This window comes from Hevea brasiliensis, chromosome 6 (assembly GCF_030052815.1).
Source record: "Hevea brasiliensis isolate MT/VB/25A 57/8 chromosome 6, ASM3005281v1, whole genome shotgun sequence".
NCBI lineage: Eukaryota > Viridiplantae > Streptophyta > Magnoliopsida > Malpighiales > Euphorbiaceae > Hevea > Hevea brasiliensis.
In genome coordinates, this window is record NC_079498.1 from 102,476,020 (window position 1) to 102,499,641 (window position 23,622).

The window sequence follows — 23,622 nt, forward strand, 5'->3', positions numbered from 1 at the left end:
AAATGCTCTAGACATAGTAGCTTCACTATCACAAAGGCAAAGAGATTCTTGCAGTTTGTGGCCACAACTTTGTATCTAACATTAAATTTCTCAGCCATTCTGCCTCTTAGCCTGCTGCTGCTAAAGCAATAAACTCAGATGCCATTGCATGTTTGTTTCTTAGAAGCCCATTAGATAGCTCCTCTACCTAAAGTGAATATCCAACCAGTTGTAGACTTATTATAATTAATACTAGTTATCCAACTGGCATCACTATAACCCTCAAGTACTGAAGGAAACTTATTGTAAAACATGGCAAAAGACTTTGTCCTTTTAAGATAACCGAAAACTCTTTCAATAGCTCTCCAATGATCAGCGCTAAGATTATGAGTATATCTTGAAAGTTTACAAATAGCAAAAGTAATATCTTGGGATAAATTTTGACAACTGTTCCTGAACTTATCTAGTTGTAACATTACAGTCCCTCAACTTAAAAATGTAACATAAAACTCCAGCAACTTTCAAATTTTGTACAGTTAAATCCCTCTAACCTCTAATTACAGCTTTTTGATTAGACGACCTAGACAGCCAAAGATGGAGCTTAGTCAGTATTTCTCTTTTCTCTCTCAAATTATGTGTAAATTGAATCATTTTTCTCTCTATAGGTAGAACAATTTTTCATGCGTGAAGAGAATAATTTTACACTTTGAATAAGAGATGAGAGAGAAATATTGACTAAGTGTCATGCGGGAGCTATTCACATCAATTTCTAACTAAAAAATCAATAATTGAAAGTCAGAGGGATTTTACTGTACAAAATTTGAAAGTTTAGGGGGTTTTATGTTACATTTTAAAATTAAAGGATCAGATGTTACAACTATATAAGTTTAAGGACAGTTGTTGAAATTTATCCCAATATCTGGCCAAGTACAATGCATAGCATACATCAAAGTACCAATTGCACTAGCATAATCTAATTGACTTACAGATTTTCCCGAATTTTCAACTAATTTGTTAGAAACATCAAAAGAAGAAATAGCTTTTTTAATAGACAAATGATTACGCTTGGACAAAATCTTATCAATATAATGAGATTGACTCAAAGCAAAACCCCCACTATGTTTTTTAATTTTGATACCTAAGATAGTATCCACTCCTCCTATATCTTTCATTTTAAGTCAATAGTCCATGCTTGTAGAATTTTTCCTATGTTTTGCAAGTCCAAGTAGCTGCAGTACCTGCGTTCTCCTTTTTAATAATTAATTTCATAAAGAAATGCCATGGAATAGAGACCCACACTTTTTTAACAGAGAAATTCGTTCATTATTCAGAGTCAAAAAGATACAAGAGATGACAAAGCCCAAAGCTAACCTTGGTCTAATACAATATTCAGGAAGCAGAGAAGCCCAACAAACAACCCCAACCCTTAAATGCTATTTTCTTTGATTATTGGGAAATCGAAACAGATTTCAATACAAGGACACTGAAACAGAAATACACATGAGGGTGCAAAAGAGTATCAAGCAGCTGGCTGGCTTTGCTCTTATGGAAGGTCTATTCAGCCCCCAACTTCTTCCTTATCTCCAAAACAGCTTCATAAACGTTGCGCTGATCACATAAAGACTTGGACACACTTTCCTTCAGCAAGCATCTCTGAGCCCAGTCCATGAGCTTAGGGAACTCCACTACCACGCTGAAGTTTCCCAAAGTCTCAAATGTGTAAAAGAAGCTATAGAATGGAATGAGTGCTAAATCAATGTAGCCGAAGCTTTCACCTCCAAAGTATGGCTTGTCTCCAAGCTCTCCCTCCAATATTTTAAAGCATTCAATCAAGTCCTTCTTTGAAGCTTCTTTCACTTCACCTTTTGATGCCCACAGCATCCGTCCAATAGGGTAAATCTGTAGGTAATCCAATTTGCATTATTGCAAGTAAAAGATAAAAGGTGCAAGAGTAATGCATATGCCACATGGTAATACATAGCTTATTAGAGGGCCTAATTAACTGACCTTCTTGTCGATATAGTCAGCCCAGAACCTAGCATGTGCTCGTCGATAAGGATCAGAAGGCAACAATGGGGATTTGTGGTTCCATACCTGATCAATATATTGAACTATTACCATTGATTCGCATATAGGTCTGCCATTATGGATCAACACTGGGATTTGCTTGTGAACTGGGTTCATCTTGAGAAGAAGAGGGCTCTTGTTGCTCAAATCTTCTTCTCTGGACTCATAATTTAATCCCTTTTCAGCCAATGCTATCCTCACCCTTGCTGCGAAAGGGCTAGGAAGCAAATCCAGTAGAAGTAGCTGGTCAGCCTCGGCCATTATTGCAGAAAATAAGCAGAAACGTTTAGATAGTAGATATAGTTTTTGTTTTCTCTTTGCGATGCCTATCAAAGTGAGACATAGGCAAGCTTTTATATTGCAATTTCGTGTCGTGCTTATAGTTCTAGGTGCTTCCAAATGCTGTCATTGCTGGCATCAGTTTTTCAAACTTTACCTTATATTCTGCAGAAGTTTCCTTTGTTTTACAAGTCAAAGTAGCTGCAATTTCCATGGCATTCTCTTTTTAAATTTTATAAGAAGTGCTTCATATATCAACCTCTAGCTTTGAACTTCAATTTGTAAATTAAAATGAATTTCTTTAGGAAAAATTATGTGCCTTTTTTTTTTCTTTAAAAGAAACAATTATCAAATGTGGAATTATTTCATATTGGATGAGGTCACATTTTCATTTTTTATGATTCCATTGAAAAGGGTTAATATAAGTTGAGGGCCCAACAATACAAGCCTAAAAGAAAGAGATCGAAAAAAGATAAAGCTATCTTAGTCTTTTTATTAAAATTAACAGCAATTTAATAAAATTTTAACAGTAAAAATTAAGTTATAAACTTTGTCAAATCTTGATAACTAAATTATTTAATTTTAAAAGTACAGAGATTAAATTATAAATTTTATCAAACTTTAGAATTTTACAAAGAACATTTAGGACATCAACTTTCAGCTTCCATTTAGGAATTAAAAATAATTTCTTAAAGAAAAATTATGTGAACTTTTTCCTTAAAAGAATGAATATAAATAATAAAAAAAATTAAATTATACTATGTTAATGTTATAAAGTTATGAATTGATTATACTTTTAATTTTATATCTATATTTTACAAATTTAATTATATCATAATTTTAAATAATAATTATTGACATATTATTTTATAAAATAATTATATATAAAATTAATATATTAATAGGAATGAGCTAAATTTTCACCTAACCAACCAAGCTAACTAACCAACGTGCGAAGTTCTAAACAAGTTCGATCACGAGTTTATAATTGAGCGTGTTAAATAAGTCCACCCGTGTAAGAAGCTCGCTCAAAAACTTATTATGAAAGTGTTTGACTTAACTTATAAAAATTAACTGATATACATTTAGTTTTTATAAATTAAATTGAATTTATAAGTATTTGATATTTTATATAGTTGCATAATTAGTTAAAATGCTTATGAGTAATTGATAAATAATTGAAATGTTTGATAAAAATTATCTTATAAACACATTTATTATTAAAATGACTAAAAATAATATTAAATAAATTTTATGTTGAAATTTTAAAAATTAAATGAGAATAATATAATAAAATACTTTATCAAACTAACTTGTAAATACATGACTTATAAGCTCCAAAATAAAAAATTAAGTATTCCAAGTTTATTTGTTTAGCTTATAAGCTTCAATTATAAACTCAAAAATTGTAAGAAACAAATAAATCAACTTTTATTTAGAATTTATAAGCTAGTTTAACTATCTTATAAGTTAAAGATATACACCCTCCATACGAGCTCATTCACAAGCTTATTTATAAGTCAACTCGCAATTAAGGGTGTATATGAAACTACTAAACTGATAAATCCGATCAATCCAAATGAAATCAAACAAAAACTAGTGATTTTAAACATTTATATATTAGTTATAATTTGAAAATAATTGTAAATCAAATTTTCTATTTGCATTGCCAATTAAGATAGTAAAAGTTTAACTCAAATTAAATTTATTGATTGATATTTATTTTTAACATAGTAAAAATTTAACTCAAACCAAATATATATATATTGAATTAATATTTATTTAGAGTTGAATTATAAAATCTAACAAGTACTAAAAAAACTCTGAAAACCAAACTCAAACCACTTAATGTGTAAACCAAACATATATCATTTTATAATTTAATTTGTTAGTTTCAATTTGAATATTATCAAAACAACCAACTTTATCGGTTTGATTTAACGAAATACAATGAACCCACTCAAATTAACCAATGCATAGAATATTAACAAACTTGAACCCAACTCATTATTAGACAAATCAGGCTATTATTCCAAGGATTGAATTTTTTTTAATTTTTTTAAAAGGAAAAAAAAAAAGATTCAGATCTAGTCTTAAATCCAACCAGCCAATTCCAATTTAGTTAAAAACAAGAGAGAACAGTCCGGTACATGTTGGTTCCGTACGCAAGCCGAACCATGGCCTGCCTGCCCTTCGTTGTTGTTCCTAGCAGCAATTCCTGACAGGTTAAACTTTGGACATGTCCTGTCACAGTGTCAACTTCCGCGCTTGTTTTTCAAATGAGCCAGCGGCCTATGCCATTTCAGTTTCAGGAAAAAGGAACTCTTGGTGGCCTTACAGCACAACAGACCAAATCAAGTATTCATGTTTTGGTTTTCTACCTCTAATTTAAGAAATTTAAAAGCTCTTGCAGGAAAAATGGATCACGTTTCACCCTTCTTTCACAAGCGAGGCCCTCCCTTGGTGTCTTGATTTTAGAAAGAAACACGCGAGCATGCTAGGAAATGGCCGAATGATACAGAACTACTTCATTTGATGATCAATGACTACATACATTCAGCCTAGACAAAAGAACAAGAAGAAACTAAAATTGCGATTGTCATCTTTTCTTTTCAAGGACAACAGGCAGTAGACTCCTGTAGCCTGCTGCATCAGCCGGAATTCCTAACCAACAATAGCAGCTAGTTCAAATTTTCCTGGAAAAAAAAGTTTCCCAAGTAAGAGATCAATTATGGTTTGGATTTGTTTAAGAAATGAATTTAAGCTGAAATCTGCCACCAAACTTGATCTGCCAAAGTTCAACATCATCTCCTCTGTCATACTCTCTAACATATTGTGGAATTAATGAAAGATCAACACGTTTGCCCACAAAACAAAGGGAGGATCCATATTCAAGGTCCTCATATTCTGCATCATTCGTTGCTATATTTTAAGTTAAAATGATAATATAAGTCATAGGAAGAGAATATGGAACTGGAAACACACATACCTTCCTCCTCTCTAAGATAACCTAGGAAACGCGCATAGCCATTTGCGACAACATCAAGATCGTCAAGACTGAAGTTGTATCGCTTTTCCAATGCCAAGTATAAAACCTAAAACACAAAAAAATAACGCGCTCATTTTCTTATAAAATGCTTGGGACTTCATTGATTCTTATAGAACAAATAATATAAAGATACAATCAGGAGAGCATCAGAATCAAAACCATCTGCACCATGGAAAGTGGAAACTCGCAAAGAGTGACCTTTTTTTTTTCACATTGAAGAGCAACATACCACAATTTATTTCATAATGATTACATGAAGAAGCAATTTTTTCTTCTTTTTTTTTTTTTCCAACATTCTACATCCTTTCTTTTGGCTGCAAGGTCAGCTATCATTAAGCCGTTATACTAAGCTAATACAAACATGAATATGTATTCTCATACTCGAATACAAAAAGGATCCAATAACCTTTTTGAAACTCATATTCAAATGGATTTTTTATAGATCTAAACCTCAACAGTTTAGCATATTTCAAGCAGAAAAGAATCACTCACTCCTAAGTCACAAATGCTATTCCTTACTGCTAACCATTTTACTTTACTGATGCATACCTTTTTTGAACCCAATGACATTAGTCTCTCTAGAATACTGAAAAGAGCATCAGTAAGATCATCACTGTATATCACGTCAGCAGCTAGAAGCAAAGAAGCCCCCTGAGCTTCTTCAACTTCTGTAGGGGTCCAAGAATAACTGGATATCATAACAAAGAAAATGTAATTTTTGTTATAAGAAAAGCAATTTCATAAAAAAAGTACTTTGATTACAATAAGGAGGATAATACATCTTCCTAAGGAGAAGAAAATACAAAACCAAGCAACATAACCAGACAAATTAAAAACCAAACCCTCCAATCTTGCTGCACTCCTAAACTCTGTTGGATTTACTCTATCTACACAAATCCCTCACATCCCGACTAGGAATTTCATAGGATATTCTTTTTCTCCTATTCCTTCCAACTTGTTCTAACTTCCCATAATTGATAGAAGTGACCAACTTCTGCAACCCTCTCCAACCTTCTTTCTTCCTACTATAGGTACATGGAGAGTAACCTTAACTATAGACCTAGGTTACAAGTTTAAGACCCAAATTTTTTACAAGGTTTGCAGGTCTGAATTATCCTTCGTTAAAATTTGATTCTCTTTTACTATTTCTGGTGCTATCATAAATACTCCCTAGGCATGGGGAGCAATCCTTAGCAAGAGTGAATATCATTTGTACAAGCAGCACCTTTTCTCTTCTTCTACAAAACTACAATCATTAAAACAGTACTCTTCAGTCAGAGCAACATCAGCAAAACCACACAACTCATCAATCCATAAGAAAATGTGATAGATTTCTCAAATATACAGACTGTATTTATAAAACTGAAAAGAAAAATTCCATTGGAAGCCACCAAGATATTTTAAGTGCTTGTTAAAAAGAATATCAACTAACATTTTACCTTTTATGATCTCCAGAATTTTCTAGGCATAATGCAGGTGGCCAGGAACCCAACCAATCAAGTTCGCGTACATGAATTGCATCCTGATAGTTTAACACTTCGGAATTGAGTTGAACATTCCTTGCACAGTTGTCAAGGATTTCAGTGCCACGGTCTGTTATTAATCATGAAAAGCTTGTCTGAGACACATGAAAAGAAAAAAAAAAGCATCTCAAACTCAAACTTCTCTCTTCCCCAAAGTGTCTGTCCTCTTCAAAAATGTTAGCATCTTAAGAATACAACCACCAGTGCATTCATGCTCACTAATTTAATTATGGTTTTTCAACACCTACCTTCTATTGCTCAACTATGATAAACTTTATATCCCAATAACCAGCAATTTGGTAAAGTGAAACAAGTTACAGAGACTACTCTGAATAGATTATCACTACAAGACTGATAAAATATAAGGGAGGACAAACACTTTGCAATGGTGAAAGTAATTGTTATCACTGACACACTATCATCAGTCAAAGGCTCAAAAGTCAATACTCAATGGGCCAAGTTTCACTCTATACAGATCTTGAAATTCATGAAAACTAATTAATTCTAAGGAATGGCTATATATTTGTGTGCACAAATTCTTATCACTGACACTCATCAGACTCAAAAGTCGATACTCATTGGACTAAGTTTCACTCTATACAGATACTGAAATTTATGGAAACTAATGAATTCTAAGCCGTGACTATCTAGTTGTGCACAAACTCCACATTTTACTTGCTTTTTGAAAGGAACAAAACAAATACTAGTTAATTTGGAAATGAGACAAAGGAGAGGGATAAAAGAAAATACAAAATGTTGAATTTAAGATAAACATCAGCTAAGAACTCCACTGAAGATACAATGATTATGATTTGATATTAATGTTTCAAAAAATTGACAGACACGTGAAAAACCAAAATAATTGAGATAATAAACTGTAAATGATTGAAAATTGAGCTCTGAAAAGAATGGTATCCTTAAAAGAATCAACACCATAAAGAATAAAACCTAAAAAAGAAGTTTCAATATGTAATTATACTCATGCAATACCTGTTAGGAACACTGTTTTAGCAACATGTGCAAGCAACATACCCACCAGCCCTGGTAAAGACAGTGAAATAAAACCCTGTCATACAAGAAATACTTAGGATTTATGCTGAGCATAGTTAAAGCTAAAAAAAAAATATTCAACTGTAATTGAACCATTGAGTCTGCTAAATATTAAGAAACAGAAGATCGGAAAGGGTCAACATTGGGACTAGAAATTAGCATACCAGTTCCAGCACCAAGTTCTAGCGAACTAATCCCATCCAATTCAGATGAAGTAAACATTTTATGCAGCACAAAATCAGATAATACCAGTTCTGCCTTCCAAACCTGACGGAAGAAAACAAGTCATATCATTTCATCAGATGGCAAGTAAACTGAAAACAGCATAATAAGCCAACCATCACCTGCAACCCCACACTTGGAATTGATGATGTGATATTATGCTGGATGGTTACACTAAAACTACGAGTTGGAAAATCTGCAAAAGTTGCACAACAAGTTCTGCCTAGAGTCAATTCTATCAATAAATGCAAAAGCTTGAGATATAAAGCTAGCAATACAATACATATGGTTAGACAGTAAAGACAAACCAAACCATAAACAAACATGGGACTAATTAACTAAGTCATCATTTGGTTAATATCTCTGTCCATGCCTACTGAAGTTAAGCTTGAAACATCAATAACAAAGAATTAAAATCAGGTTAAAATTAGCTATCATGGCTCATTCATTTTCCATGCAGCTAATTGTAATAAAGCACAAGACACTCCCTCTGGTTCATATTATATAATAAGCACAATTATTAAGCAATCCTAGGTCCTAAAAGCAGTCAAACCAAAATCCCCATGTAAATAAACACAAAATACAAGCTCAATGAGTTGATCATAAATGAAGGGAAACACATATTTTGATAAGAGAACTGATAGACACTTAATGAGTACTTACTGCTGCGTCTGTTTAGAACAAGATCACCATCTTCGTCCACACAAATCATTTGGTGCGTAGGTATTACTTCATCTTTAAATAAATCCTTACATCTGCTATGATCAACACCTAAATAACCACAAGATTTCAATTTACAACCCTTTCAATTTATCGACATAAAGATGCAAAATATCTATTAAAAATCACAAAGGCAAAAACTAATTACTCGTACGAGAACCTGAAATTTTGATGCAAAAATAAAAAAATAAAACGCATTTAGCAAACAACCACTAAAGCAGCCTGAGCAAGTTGATTCTGTCATCGCATCTCAAATAACATATGTAAAAGAATTAGGACAGAGTTCAATACCAGGTGGAATGGAGATGGTGAAATGGGACATATGTGGCCCAGAGGAGCCAGGTGGGCAACCAAGGTGGACTTCGCTCATCACCTGAGCTTCCTCCTCCCTCTCATCTAAACATGGCCTTTCCATTGATCTCGATATTTGCACTTTTTATTTTTGTGTCGGTGTTGATGGTGGGGGAGGCTGGAGATTCAACTATCTTTTCGTCTCTTCTCCATCAGCAAAGGGCATAAACTGAACTCTTCCCGTTCGTGGCCTTGGAAGATGAACTCCTCGAAACGCTGCGTCTTGATATATAATCTAGTGGAACGATGCGTTTTGATGGTCCTTGAAAACAAAAATTATGTTTAGGTTAAAAATTAATTACCCAAATTGACAAATATATTTTAAAGTTTTCCCAAAGAAAAGAAAACATCGTAGTAAAATGAGTTAGTTAGAGAGTCGATGATATAAATAGTTATGTCAATTAGGAATAATTTGATTGGCCTTTATTTTATAGGTGAAGTCTTTTTATTTATTTATTTTTATTACGTAATTTGTTAATTATTATTTGATGTGTCTTTATTGAATTAAAATAATTATTAATTATGAATTCTAAAATTAAATCGGGTTTTTAACTAAAATGCAAATGATAGATTATTGCAAAGATGCACTGCATGAGAAGTAAAGGTTTCCGGTGAGTTCTATGGCATTGTTATCAGCCTCCGCATCTTCCTTTAGAAACCAGATAATGGTCATTTGCATTTGGCATACAAATATGCATTATCGTTAAAGAAATAAAGATTAATTTTATAATTTTTATCTGTTTTTTTTTTCATTTTTTTTATTTTGTTATTTTTACTAACAGTAATTAAAGAGTATAATCAAATTAAAAACGTGTTTAACCTAACTCATAATCTGGTTAAAGCTCTAATTTTAAATTAGTCTATTTATTTAAAAATTTATTAGATAACCACTGTACTTATAAGTTAATTTAATATATTTTTCTTATTTTATTTTAAAATTTATATTTTTATTTAATTTTAAAATAATTTAAAATTCTCATAGATATTTTAATAATAATTATATTTATAAGATATTTTTACTTAAAATTTTATTTCTCGTTCACTTATAAGCATTATAACTAAACAATTAACTAATTAAACTTTTAAAAGCTTACAAACTGAAAAATTAGATTATAAGTATTAGGCGCTGACGATCATAATCCCATTTTCTATTATCTGCTCTTAAGAGCTGCAAACCAAGCTGCCAAATCTTCGTAATCAGGCAGGTTAGGGTGCACATGTCCAGTCTCTGGCTGCAATGAAACTACTCGATTATGCCTTTTAGCAGCCTTCTTTGGACTTGCTGCTGCTGCTTGGTATACTTCTCCACCAGGCGGAAGAGGTGACTCAGATTTTGTGCCTCTGATATTTGGAGGAGGTTTTAGATATGGTTTCACTGAATCCTTGCTGTAATGCATCAGAAGTCCATCAATCATCTCTTCCTCTTCATCCTTTTGATCAACCTCATCTGCTTGCGAGATTCTTGAACCCCTCTTAGCCCCATCTTCTTTCAGTACTGCACTTGAATTAGCCTTTGCAAGCCCACCATTTCCAGGACTGACAAATTTTTCACGGCCAGGTGGTGCCTTCAATGGTCTTTCAACAATGCCAACATCTTCATGACCTGGAGGTGGCTTCAATGGTCTCCTTCGGACTGATCTTGTTTTTGGATTAGCTTCACTAACCAAATCATCTTCAGCAAGAACATTGCCAGTTAGTTTTGGGGGTTCTTCAATCTTGCTTTCTTCTTTTTCCACTTTTGGTTTGACGTAAGGGGGATTAACGAATCTGTAGAAGGGCTTCTTGCTATCCACTTCATCCTCTGAAACACTTCCTGCTGAACTTGAAGTAGCTTGCAGGCTATCGAGATCACTGCTATCTCTCCTGTGGAGAGAAAACACCTCATCTTCACCGCTGCAAGGCAGATTGTATCCCTTATCGATGGCATTCTTCCTCCCATGAGATGGAAGTTCGGTTTCATGGTTTGTTCTTTTTGTCAAATCTTCCTTGTTTTTCTTCCGTTTGTTTCCATTTTGATCATCGTCCTGGCAGTCTCCTTTCGCGACAATGTCATCATTGCTTTTGGGACAATGATTATTCTGGTCCTGCCAAATAATCCCACAAGTTGTCAATGAAAGAGAACATTTAAGGGATATGTAGAGACCAAATACCATCTCATGTTATATGCACAAAAATTCAAAGGGCCCGGGGAGGTGGGAATATATAGGAGGCTTACCTCCTGAGGCGGTTTGAAGATTTTCTGTTCCAAAGACTTTGAATTCCATTCTATATTGAATTCTTCTGCTATTTCATGCATTAACAGAAGCTTCATCTCCTTTGTGGTAGGCGTTGGCGTCAATGTCTCAACAAACTACACATCACAAATTTACTAGATCTGTTATCAAGTGAATATATATAAGAATTTCAAGAGATACATATAAACATGTCTTTCAATCATTTACACACTACTTTTCAATGATCTAGCCAAATTGAAAGAGATAAAACATATTTTTACCTGTTTATTTATAAAAGATTCAAGGTGACTACCATATCTTTCCGTTAATAGGGTACGAAGATCTCTCAGTTCTGGGAATTCGGCAATTCTTGCTGCAGCATATATTAGAGATTGTACAGCTTCTCTGCATTCCTCAGGGCATTCCCTGAATTAGAAAAAAGAATGTGGAGGAAATTAAAGTGTAAGCGTAACTATATCCTATTAAAAATGATGTCCACAATAAGTTTTGCCTCAAATTGGATGGCAGCAAACCTCTGTTTATTCATGGCAGAAAGATTGCTGGAGATGCATCCACAGAACTGCTCAACCAAATTGAAGCAAGCTAACATCTTTTGCTCAACCAGAAGCCCTTCAGCCTGCATCACCACCCATTAAAAACTATAGTAAGTGATCCCTTCCAAGATCATTTTTCACGGCACTGAACCTAGCACAAGAATTACTTTTTGCACGACCACAATTGAATCAGAATCATAGACAATTTTAAGTTAAAACAGAGGATATGTGGATTGGAACTTAGAAGGCAAGACACATGCATGAGTAAGAAAAATTAACAAGTCATTCAAGGCGAGGCACATGTGAATCCATGGCTGAAATGAGAAAATTGGGTCCCACATGGAGTTATTTGCTGGTGCAACGTGCAATTAAATAAAAAGCCATGAAGAAGAAGGCATTAAAAATAGACAATGGCAAGGTGCCATAACCAAATAAAAGACGAAAGAAGCTTAGATGAAATATTTTTATCAATTTCTGTTGTTGTAAACGACAGACAAATTGCAATAAACAGAGAAAAAAAATGAGAGAGAGAGAGAGAGAGAGTGCTCCAGAGGTATATAGAGAAGAAAATAACTGTGATATTATCATAAAAATTTCCAACAAAAATCGAAATTGCTACAAGAAACGCAAACAAATGGAGGGAGAAATGGAAATATTCCAATTGCATTAAATGAAAAATTATTCCAGGAAAAGTTAAACCTAAAGATATTCACCAATCTAATTATAAATCAAGCAAAAAAGGAAAACTAACCCTGCAATAAGCATTGTAATCAAGGCCACTCCTAAGAAGATCAGCCATATCATCCTTTAAGAACTTTGCCACCGAGCTTTTCTTCTTCTTTAGCATCTCGAGTCGAGCCTTTGTCATCTTCATCTGCGACTTGCTATATCCATCAAAAAAACCCAAAAAGCCGTTTTGAAGGTGAAATAATAATAATGAACTGAATCAACAAAATGATTAAGAGGGTTGGGAAGAGGAAAAGAAAAACAGAGCACCATGAACAAAAAAAGAAGAAAACATTCAAGAATTTAAGGTTTATAAAAATACCATTTTGTATAAAATTTCGACTTCAATAATCCGTCAAACATTTTGATTTCTTCAATCTTTCCAATGAATCACAGAACTCCAAAGAGCGAGAGAGTGATTTTCAAAGGTCAGCTTTTGTTTTTTTATTTTTAATGGTAAGTTAAAAAAATGACAAGAAATCGAAAATGGGGATCAAGAAACACCAAGAATCAGCATTAAAATAGCCATGAAGCAAAGAACTAGAAACATAAGAAGTGTAGAGATGGGTCTCCCAAAGGAGGAGATTTAGGTGTTCAAGAGAACAAGACAGATAATAGAGAAGAGAGGGAGGGAGAGAGAGGTGAATGGTCAATCAAGAATCTCCAGACTGGCATAAAAAAGGAAGCTCAAAAGCAAGAAACGGAAGAAGTTGTAGGTTCAGAGTTTGGAGAGAGAAAGAAAGAGAGAGGCCTTTTAGAGGAGACAGAGAGCTTTGCCACCTAGAATTAAAAATACCCAGAAGCTTTTGCGCGCCGTTTTTGTTTCACTTTCAATTAATTACAGAGCGATGACAGTTATTAGTTATGGAATTTACTATAACGCCTGCCTGTTCAGGTATATTTGGCAAATAAGTGAGGGCAATTTTGGGTAAATGCAAAAACAAATTTTACGTAGACGCGATCTGTCAAGCAGCGCTGAGAATAAGCCGCTACCAGCATACATATTAATGCAATATATGTATTAAATTTTTATATAGCAACTATATTGAATAATTTCTTATTAAACGTTTTTGTTATAACGAAAATAACAAAAATAAAAGGTAATCATACAATGGCTAACAAATTAGTCAAGTATGATTTAATTCAGTAATTAAAAACATAAATTAAAATAATAAATTGAAATTAAGATCAACTTTTAATAATAATAATAATAAAGTATTTAATAAGTATATGAATGATGATTGGCTTGATTCAATGGCTATTAATTAATGAACTAAAGAATAGAATGAAGCTTGAATCTTATATATAAAAAATAGCCGCGTGTTGTCAAATGGAAGCATAAACGAAGAATTATGGTGGTGAAGTGAGCATTATTTTTCTTTAGTATTGACACGGTTTGAAATTTCTTGCTTGCCAAACACTCCATTCATCGGCTACTTAGTCAATTTTCTTGATTTAAAGTGAGTCACACAGAAGATGGATTGAACCCAATATTTAAAAAAGAAAAATAAATACAACTTGGTCTTATATGCATACAAATGGATGTGGAAGAATAAGTAGAGGAAGTGAAGAAGAAGTATGCATGTAGGCTGATATGGTGGAATGCACTTTCAAAATTAATTAAAGAGAAAATATAATTTCATTCTAAGCATCTCCATGATTAGGCATTAATTTAGACTGAAAATCTGGGCACTCACAATGAATATCCATGTGTAACAACCATATACTATTCCATGAAAAAGCAAAGAATCATCATGCAGGCCCTGTAATATGCTACAAGAAATCTCAGCCTTACTACAACACAGCTGTGACCAACATTTATATATTATATATAAGACTTTGCCCTCGAAATCCAAATTCTTTAATTGTTAATTAAATCTTATCAATTTTTTAAAATATTAATTATCATAATAATATATAGTGTTATCTTGCCAGTAGTTTTTTCCAATTGTGCTTTTCTGAAATGAGGAAAAGGAAAATAAAATGGGTGATGCTATGGTCGATCAACGTGGAAAAAGATGACAACTTTTCAGCTTGATTTTAGCTACAATTGGAAAAAGATGACAACTTTTCAGCTTGATTTTAGCTACAATTTTTACTTATGATGGGTTGCAACATGAGAATCTCCATGCCACAATAATGCTGGACATAAAAGCTAACTTACTTGGATGCTAATCATAAGAATCACAGTACACGACCTCAACCTCTCTCATCATTGGTGGTGTTTAATAATTTTGAGACCCTGTTAAAAAGAATATTTAACTGAACATTTTCGGTAGGGGCTTGGTGGACTGGGGGAGGACCCAAGTGAAGTCACCCAATATTTTATAAAAATTCAACATATAAAATCTAAGAAAAAAAAAAAAAGAATCCTAGGCACATTCGAACATGGGATTTTGGAGGTCATTTATCGGTTGGCTGTTAAGGTGGTTGAGGTCACACCATCGATCCCAGGTGGTCGTTTCTGTGGGCCCCATAAGTCACGTGCTATACATCATAGGATTCACACCCACCACAACCAGCTGTTACTTGCACAACATGCTCATTAAGGTTGTTCCTTTTATCACAAGAAAATTGCTCTCCATTATGTCTTTATTTTTTTTAATCCTTTTTGAAATTTAAAATTTGATTTTAATTAATTAATTGTTATATTTAAAAAATTAATTAATTTTTTAATTTAAAAATATTTCATTTTTAAAAAATAAAAATAAAACACGATCGCTTGAAAATTCAATTATTAAATTTTTTTATAAATAATTTATTCCAAACAAAAGCATACCCTCCTTAAATGCATAAATTTTAAATAAAAATTTTGTTATAATTAACCATAAGAATATATATATATATGCAATTGCATAATTAAATTAATTTATTAGGGTAGAGACCTTGGGTAAATAATTAATGGCTTAAAAAAATAATAAAAAAGAGGGGTTTGGTATAAGTCAAGGCAATAATGAGCTAGCTAGGATGTTTGAGAGTTTAATATTCTACCAAGTTCACATGGCAAAGAATTTCAAGAGCATGCAGCTGGCAATGAATTGGCTATGGAATAAAACTTTAAGGACAAGTAGCTGAAAATAAGCATATTGAGTTGCTTGAGGTTTGCTTAATTAATGGGGTTATGTTTGCTATGGATCATTAAAAATGGCGTTGGTCATGGATAAATAAAGAGCCTGTCCTCTCTGATTCCCTTGAAAAATTCAGCTAAGAACTCTACCTCTTCCAGCAAGAAAGTGACTGCCTGGTGGGTAGTGGCTGTTACAAATATTAATGGACGCTACCAAGGAAAAAGGTCTTAATTAATCAGTATGGTCTCATGAATCTTGAAGGGAAAATGAGAAAATAGTTTTAGGATAAGTATGATATGAACACTATGATTATGTTAATTAATTTACATATCTTGTTGGGCATGGTAGTGCTTTTAATAAGAAGGCTATAGATAGAAAAAGCAAACTACATCAGCAAATTAAATAATACATCAGAATCTTCAATAGATGCATGAAGCTGAGGGGATAAAGCTTAGCTCCTATGAATTATTCCTTCCATAATACATATTGGCAGGATTTGGCACTTCCATTGAATTGCAATCCTATTGCAAGAATTGCATTTCATTTTCAATCTCATCATCCCTTGTAAAATTGATTTCATTTAATTAACTTATTTTAAAATTGTATCTTGAATTCACGGTTAACTAAATCTAAGCAATAAAAATCCTTCCATTATATGCCTTTTTTATTTTAGTAGTTGATTTTCTTTGCCCCTTTTAGGGGATTCGAGCGATCAGTGAGATACCACTTTAAAAGAGCTAGAATTCTAATATTGTGTTTGGACTTCTACGTAGGGGTCAGTGTTCGGTTCAAACCGAACCGAACCGAATCGAACCGAATAAAATTATAAAAACCGAATAATAAATTTTAGAAACCGAACCGAACCGAAATTGGTGAAAAGCCAAATCGAACCAAACCATTCTATTTTGGTTCGGTTCGATTTAAATTAATCGGTTTGATTTTTTATTAATTTTTTAATTTAGACTTATTTTCAAGTTATTTGGTCTAATTTTAACTTTGGTTTGAACCTAATAACTATTAATCAATGAAATTAAACAATTAATATATATAAAATTAAATATAATTCATAAATTTTTCATAAAAATAAATCAATTCAAAAATCGATTCGGTTCGATTTAATTTGATTTGACTATATAAATTATTATTCGGTTCGGTTCGGTTTAACCGATTCTTTTATCTTCAAAACCGAACTGAACCAAAAAAAAATGAAATTTTTATAATATAAAACCAAACCGAATCGATTTAGTTTTAAAATCGAACTGATTGAACTGAATTGACTCGGTTCAGTTCGATTTTTCAGTTTGAACCGAATTCTGCTCAGCCCTACTTCTACGTATTTCAAGGCTCTCAAGGCTTATTTTTCTATGGGATTTAGTTTTGCGCTCTACTCTTCAATATCTAATCTTGAATCTTCTGCCTAGGGTTAATAAACTCTTACATGGGACTTCAGGCTGCTTCTAAAAGTGCCTTAGAGTTGCATATTTTTTGCTAAAGGTGTCACTTTCTGATTTGAAATTGAAATCAGATCGATCCAATTCACAATTAAAATTAGTCAAACCAAAATTGTATTTATATCAGTCAATTTATTTTAATCTGATCAAATTTTTTCCTTAAAAAATAATTTTAAAAACATTTAATCGCTATGTCTAATCAAAACCAGAGTGAATCAGAGTTCAGTCCCAATCCTCTTGCTCTGAAATGAAAACTGCCGGTCCAGGCCTATTCTCACAAGTGGAGGTTTTCAATTGATTTAAGTCAGTTGAAATAAGCAGGCCCACGACAAATAGTTTGCAACAAAGGCCCATTACAACCCTAATTTCATTTCGCCAGCAGAAAGAAAGATCCAACGTAAATATTACCATAAAGAGTTGAATTAAGCAGAGGAAATACATTGATTGCAATCCCAAAAAATAATATCAATAAAAGCAAGAGAAATGTATATGTAACATTGAATACTTCAGTTAAATATCAAATCATCAACGCTCATGCTCTCCATTTCACAGACTCAGCCTCTCCCTTTAACATGCAAATAATCCTAATTACAAAATATTGATTCCAACTCTTCAGGAGTACTGTATAAAAGCCTCATAATTTCTTGCATCTGTTCAAACGTAAAAGATTACAACTCACCGATCCATCCATGGATACCATTGCAGGAAAAGTATGCAGTCCTCACTCTGAAACAGAATGGGTTTAAAAAAAAAAAAAGTTACTTGAAAACTCCTACTGGGAAAAAATTGACAAAAATTACTGCAGAACAATAGCTACCAGAAACATCTCAAGACACTGATGAGAAAATTAAACAAATAGTTTTCCTCGTGGAGCAATTCTTGACGAACCAATCGCTCTAAGTTCAAGTTTCTTGGAAGAAGATTACTGTAATACAGTAAGGTTGTGACAGAGGCAGCTGGCTGCGACATTAGTGCCATCAGCAGCCTCACTAGTAACCTCAACATCAAAGCCTGCAAGGAATACATTAAATTACATTCTTCTGAACCAAGACGATAGAGAGGGAAAATGCACACATAAACCATAGGCAGGCACAAGAACAAAGAGAGAGAGAACATACCATGACTTCAAGAATGAGGAAGATGATCAGATGAATGAAGAGAAATCACTGAGGTCATGTTGAAGATGGGAGATTTTTTTTCTTTTTTCTTTTCCCCTGATAGGGAGAGAGGAAGGGAATTGACTTACTAGTATGGTGCTCCACCAGGTTCAAATTTCTTTACCTGCCAATCCTCGTTAGCTCAGCTGATGTTCAGACCTACCCTTCCCTCTCGAGTCAATGAAATGCAAACTGTTAAAAACAAAGTGACTGGGAAACCAGGTAATCGGGCTTAGTTGCTGCCGAACATCGGGCCCATCGATAAACCACACAGCTCATAATGCATAGTCCACCTCTATGGCCTTAACTAGTTTAGAATGCAACCAATTGGGTATTTTTAGATTTTCAATTCAATTAAATATTATTAAAATAAATTTGGGTAGTTATAATAAAATTTATAAGTTTTTTACTTTTTTAAATAATTAAATTTAAATATTTTATAGAATTATTTATTTTTTTATATAAATTATTGATTAAAACATATAAAATTTGGTGACAAGTTGCAGTAGAGTTGTGAGAGTATGAACTAGTGATATCTAGATCATCCTTGTGCTGTGGAAGAATCCGCGTTCATTATAATAGATTGATCACAGTAACAACCAATAATGCCTAAAAACATTCTTCCTACCTTAAATACCAGTAATTAATGTAAATGCAGTGGCTATATCTCTCCTGAGTATGCAATGGGGGGCATTTTCTCAAACAAATTCATGTGCGTTCAGTTTTGGAGTATTGTTGCTGGAAATTGTTAATGGCAAGAGAAGTAACAGTTTTCATTATTCTGATGGCCCACTGAGTCTTCTGGTATATGCGAGTTTCTCTTCTAACTTAATTTCCTTCATTACCTCTTTACTTTATTTGTTTTGAGAACTTGGTCTCACAAATTATCACAACTGAATGGATCTCGTCATGGGAATTGTGGGTATAAAGCAGAGGTTTTGTATCTGGTTGATCCAATAATGGGTAACAAATATCAGAATGAAGTGTTCAGATGGATTCATGTAGGTCTCTTATGAGTACAAGAGAACCCAATGGGTCTACCTGTCATGTTAGACATCAAGTCTATGATTTATAATGGAGCTACTCAGCTGCCTTCTCCAAACCAACCTTCATTTTACAATAGGAGGAATTTGCTGAGTGCAGAGACAACAGAGCACAAGCAAGAATTTTTGTCATTAAATGGGGTATCAATCAGTGAGATGGAAGCAAGGTAAAGGGGCGAAATCCTTTTGATTAATGCAATTGTTGAAGTAGAGGTTGGTGATAATCAATATTCATAAAGGTGTTTTAGACTTCCATTACCGTTATACCCGTTATTTAAAAGCAACAAACAAAATACATCTGTAACGGCCTTCATGCAACTGTAACGGCAGTTATTTACCATTAAGTAATGGTAACAGTCCATTACCTCACTTTTTTTGGTCTAAATGGAGGCAGGAGCTCTTCCTCATGCTTTGTTCCTGGTTTGGCGAGTTTTAAGTTGTTATGTACTTTCTTTCTTAACTTTCCATATAAAATTTTCTATGTGTTTACAAATCTTTCACTTATTGTATCTTGAGCTAAGATCATAATCTATCTTTCTAGTTTTACACATCCATATCATGCAAAAGAGAGTTTTTTTTTATTATTTTTTTGCTTATTTGTTGAAGAAAATTATGTTTGATGCTTATTTTTTTGTATTATTTGTATTAACTATTTACATGTAGTTATTTTAGTTTTAAATTGATTAATGCTTATAATATCTAAGAATAATAGATTTAATGTCTTTATTTGATATATTTGTACTTATTATTTAGTTGGATGTTTTAGTTTTACTTATATTTTTAAATATCTATTCATTTGGTGAATTTTGCAAATTCAAAAAATTTTGCATGGCAATAGACTATTATTGTGATGGACATTATAAACTTATTTCCATTACCCGCAACCGTGACAACAAACCATGCACCAGTAGACATTTTTCTACAAAAAAACTATCCGGGTGAAAACTGTTGAAGTTTTGCATCAGTTGCTGCTGATTTGTATGCTGATTTGTCATGTTTAACCTACTGATGTGCATTGCAATGTTGGAAGAATTTTGAACAAGTCAAGTCTTTGAAATTTTCAAATTTTGTTGTTGCTTTAAAATATGATTTAAGATAAGTAGTAGCTGTTTTGGCTCTATCTTATTTACTTGCAGCATATTTTTAGTTTTTCCTATGATTTTTCTGTTTTTATGACTTGTATATGTTGCATTTTCATTTGATAAAAGGTATCAGATTATCAAGTCTCAATAAGTCTTGTTTGCTATTTTGATCTAGTGTCTCAATTATCAAATGAAGGCCATCGAAACTTTAGCTTCATCTCTAATGATGGCATGAATTATTTCACATATTCCCTGAGTCAAAGTGAAAATCACAGTTTATCGAGATATATGATAGATTCAGGTGGTTCGCAATTAGAAGTAAGATGGATAGCACCATTTGGTGCTTGTTCCTACAAATCTGATCCTGGGTGTGTGGCGCAAAAGATCCCTGAGTGCAGGAGCCAGAATGTTTGGTTCGAGGCCAGGAAAGGATTCATGTCTGCTGAAGGACAGAAATTCAATCAAATTTACAACTTGAGCTTCTCTGATTGTCAAGCAAAGTGCCTGAACAATTGTTCTTGTGCAGCATATGCTTATGCTAGTGAGAACCAAACTGTTTGTGAGATATGGGGTCAAAGAATTGCATTCACAAAGAAATATGAGGAAACCAGAGTCATATATGTCCTCAGAGGGAAGAAAGGTAGATGCACGTACCTCCTATCTTGTTCAAGTTTTTAAACTAATTAGGAAATTATGCTGTAGTTAGTAAGTATGAAGAACATGTCTGTTAATGCAGCAAAGAGATGGATATGGCCCGTCATAACATTTCCAGGACTTGGGGCTGTACTCATGGCATGTTCAGTGTACTACTTCATACAAAGAAGAAACAGAATGGCAGGTAAGTTCCCACAACTAATTAGAATGTTTCAAAGGATTGCAAATCATCATTTGTTGTTGATTAGTCACTGTCTCAACATATACAACTTGCAGCAGAGAATGATGCAGAACAGGAGATTTTACCGTGTGAGTTAGAAGCTAATGCAACAGATTCTAGTGGAACTGGGAAGTTAAATGAAGTCAAAAGAGACTGGAAGAAAAGCAATGAACTACATTTTTTCAGCTTTGAAAGTATAGTATCTGCTACAAATAATTTTGCAGCTGCAAATAAGCTTGGTGAAGGTGGATTTGGACTAGTGTTCAAGGTACATTAAAAAAAATATATGATTAGAATGGACCAACTAATTAAACTATTATTTTAGAGTAACTGGTTATTCTTTCAGGGAGAACTAAATGATGGCCAGCAGCAGCAAGTGGCAGTAAAAAGACTTCCAAGAAATTCTGGTCAGGACTAGCAGAATTTAAGAATGAACTTTTACTAATTTCGAAGCTGCAACACACTAATCTTGTCAGGCTTGTTGGCTGTTGCATTCAGAGAGAGGAGAAGATATTAATCTATGAATTCATGCCAAACAAAAGCTTGGATTCTTTTCTATTTGGTTTGCAAACTTCAATACTTTCTATTTTCCTACTCTACGTTCTACTAATTTTATCTGGTAATCTTTAGTCACTGAAACATTCATTTTATTAATTTCTTTCTGGAACAGATCCTACTAAAAAGAAGTTATTGGACTGGAAGAAACGCCTCCATATCATAGAAGGCATTGCTCAAGGACTTCTTTACCTGCATAAATATTCAAGATTGAGAATAATTCATAGAGATTTGAAAGCAAGTAACATCTTGCTTGATGCTGAAATGAATCCTAAAATTTCAGATTTTGGCATGGCTGGAATATTTGGGAGGAATGAATCAGAAGCCAAAACTACAAGAGTTGTTGGAATACAGTAAGTATTGATCAGCTCCACAATCAAGCATATCAGATCATGCAAATATATGTTTGTCTCTTCAAATGCTAAGATTTTTAATCAACTTGACTTCAGTGGCAATATGGCTCCAGAGTATGCTTTGAGAGGCACTGTTTCAATTAAAATAGACGTATTTAGCTTTGGGATTATACTACTTGGAAGAATTACAGAAACTATGGTTCTGAATATCCACTCAACCTTATAGGACTTGTTAGTTTTTCTCATTCAATTTTGACGTTGTCTACAAGTGCACAAACTTCTTCAACCCATATGTGCAATTTAACCTTGAAGTGCTTACGATACTGGAGTCATTTCAGGCATGGGAGCTATGGAGTGAAGGACGAGGCTTACAGTTAATGGATCCAACTCTGGAAGAATCATGTTCTTATAGTGAAGTTCTGAGATGCATTCATGTTGGTCTCTTGAGCGTGCAAGACCAGGCAACAGATAGACCCACTACGTCAGATATTGTTTCTATGCTAACAAATGAAACTTTAAATCTACCTGCACCCAGACAACCGGCTTTTTTTTTAACAGACTTGAGGAAGAGCCAGAGGTACCCAAAAACAATTGGGAAAATTTCTCCACCAACAATGCATCAATTACTGTGGTGGAAGCCAGATAACATTTCTGCTTTAGCACCTAATCTGTACTGCTTGAATTAACATAGTAGATGTAAATATTCACAATGGTTGATGGAGCACTGGGATTCTGTTATCAAAATTTTCTGTTTGTTTGGATTCATGTATTAGGTACAGAAATTTCAGATCCTGCAATGACATGAAATGTTCAAAATATGGCCAGCAAATGCTACAAGTGAACCCTGGGAAGCTGGAGATTACTGGGCACATGATTGATAAATTCATAGTCTTTGGTACAGGTTTGAAATTCGATCTCCATTGCCAAAATTTAACTGCTTCATTACAAAGCATACGAAGTATAGAAGCAAAAACAAAGAATTCCCATTATTTATATCTAAAGGAGCAACAACAACATGAGACGCACAACCTCATAATTTGCAAACTCGACGAGGAAAGGTTAAAGTTTAGCAACCTGCTATTTTTAAGAGGCTGACTTTTTGTTACAATCAATAAGAAGAAGCGATCTACCGAATGTCAAACTGTGAGATTGAATGGGTATCCATTAGAGATTAAAAATCTAATCTTGGGAACTCACTTCATATAGGATTAAAAATCTAATCTTGCCGACGATGGTTGGTTCACTCAGCAAGTCTCATTCAATACTCCCATTAGATTTCAAGTCTTGCCAACGGTACCTCTTAGTG

At 33.5% G+C, this 23,622-nt stretch overlaps 3 protein-coding genes, 1 long non-coding RNA gene and 1 pseudogene across 8 annotated transcripts; 1 reads left to right on the plus strand and 4 right to left on the minus strand.

The window, feature by feature from the left end:
- Positions 1–1,391: 1,391 nt before the first annotated feature.
- Positions 1,392–2,382, minus strand: LOC131180888 (probable glutathione S-transferase parC). Its single transcript, XM_058148919.1, has 2 exons — positions 1,987–2,382; positions 1,392–1,878 (listed from the first exon to the last, which is right to left on the minus strand). Exons 1-2 carry the CDS (start codon positions 2,305–2,307, stop codon positions 1,534–1,536), a joined length of 666 nt encoding a protein of 221 aa, XP_058004902.1. The 5' UTR covers positions 2,308–2,382; the 3' UTR covers positions 1,392–1,533.
- A 2,031-nt stretch (positions 2,383–4,413) lies between these two features.
- LOC131168729 (uncharacterized) lies at positions 4,414–9,410 on the minus strand. Of its 5 annotated transcripts, none has more exons than XM_021818376.2 (10): positions 9,181–9,410; positions 8,833–8,940; positions 8,292–8,365; positions 8,112–8,214; positions 7,888–7,938; positions 6,814–6,967; positions 5,924–6,062; positions 5,315–5,420; positions 5,109–5,247; positions 4,414–5,021 (listed from the first exon to the last, which is right to left on the minus strand). In XM_021818376.2, the coding sequence occupies exons 1-10, from the start codon at positions 9,302–9,304 to the stop codon at positions 5,012–5,014; spliced, it is 1,008 nt and encodes a 335-aa protein (XP_021674068.2). In that variant the 5' UTR covers positions 9,305–9,410; the 3' UTR covers positions 4,414–5,011. The 5 variants fall into 5 exon arrangements, with proteins under 5 accessions (XP_021674068.2, XP_058004904.1, XP_021674143.2 ...); XM_058148921.1 differs by having other exon boundaries at positions 5,109–5,232; positions 9,181–9,407; XM_021818451.2 differs by lacking the exon at positions 5,109–5,247 and having other exon boundaries at positions 9,181–9,409.
- Positions 9,411–10,391: 981 nt separating this feature from the next.
- LOC131180696 (uncharacterized) lies at positions 10,392–13,628 on the minus strand. The gene is made up of 6 exons (XM_058148059.1): positions 13,056–13,628; positions 12,759–12,891; positions 11,987–12,090; positions 11,735–11,879; positions 11,456–11,590; positions 10,392–11,324 (listed from the first exon to the last, which is right to left on the minus strand). The coding sequence occupies exons 1-6, from the start codon at positions 13,094–13,096 to the stop codon at positions 10,392–10,394; spliced, it is 1,491 nt and encodes a 496-aa protein (XP_058004042.1). The 5' UTR covers positions 13,097–13,628.
- Positions 13,629–17,692: 4,064 nt separating this feature from the next.
- On the minus strand, positions 17,693–18,532 carry LOC110660438 (uncharacterized). The gene is made up of 3 exons (XR_002495937.2): positions 18,371–18,532; positions 18,070–18,263; positions 17,693–17,978 (listed from the first exon to the last, which is right to left on the minus strand). It is a non-coding gene; the product is annotated as an uncharacterized LOC110660438 (long non-coding RNA).
- A 908-nt stretch (positions 18,533–19,440) lies between these two features.
- On the plus strand, positions 19,441–22,962 carry LOC110664681 (G-type lectin S-receptor-like serine/threonine-protein kinase CES101; annotated as a pseudogene).
- Positions 22,963–23,622: the final 660 nt, after the last annotated feature.

What these genes read in the sequence shown, in the direction of transcription:
- LOC131180696 (XM_058148059.1), bottom strand. Translation starts at nt 13,096, where the DNA reads ATGTTTGACGGATTATTGAAGTCGAAATTTTATACAAAATG. An exon ending in AATCTTTTATAAATAAACAG is followed by an intron (nt 11,591 to 11,734) that starts GTAAAAATATGT and finishes TGTGATGTGTAG; the next exon opens with TTTGTTGAGACATTGACGCC. An exon ending in TCTTCAAACCGCCTCAGGAG is followed by an intron (nt 11,325 to 11,455) that starts GTAAGCCTCCTA and finishes ATTATTTGGCAG; the next exon opens with GACCAGAATAATCATTGTCC.
- LOC131180888 (XM_058148919.1), bottom strand. Translation starts at nt 2,307, where the DNA reads ATGGCCGAGGCTGACCAGCTACTTCTACTGGATTTGCTTCCTAGCCCT. An exon ending in CTGACTATATCGACAAGAAG is followed by an intron (nt 1,879 to 1,986) that starts GTCAGTTAATTA and finishes GATTACCTACAG; the next exon opens with ATTTACCCTATTGGACGGAT.
- LOC131168729 (XM_021818162.2), bottom strand. Translation starts at nt 9,304, where the DNA reads ATGGAAAGGCCATGTTTAGATGAGAGGGAGGAGGAAGCTCAGGTGATG. An exon ending in TGTTCTAAACAGACGCAGCA is followed by an intron (nt 8,366 to 8,832) that starts GTAAGTACTCAT and finishes CAACTTTTGCAG; the next exon opens with ATTTTCCAACTCGTAGTTTT. An exon ending in TGTCATTGGGTTCAAAAAAG is followed by an intron (nt 5,421 to 5,923) that starts GTATGCATCAGT and finishes TTTGTGTTTTAG; the next exon opens with GTTTTATACTTGGCATTGGA.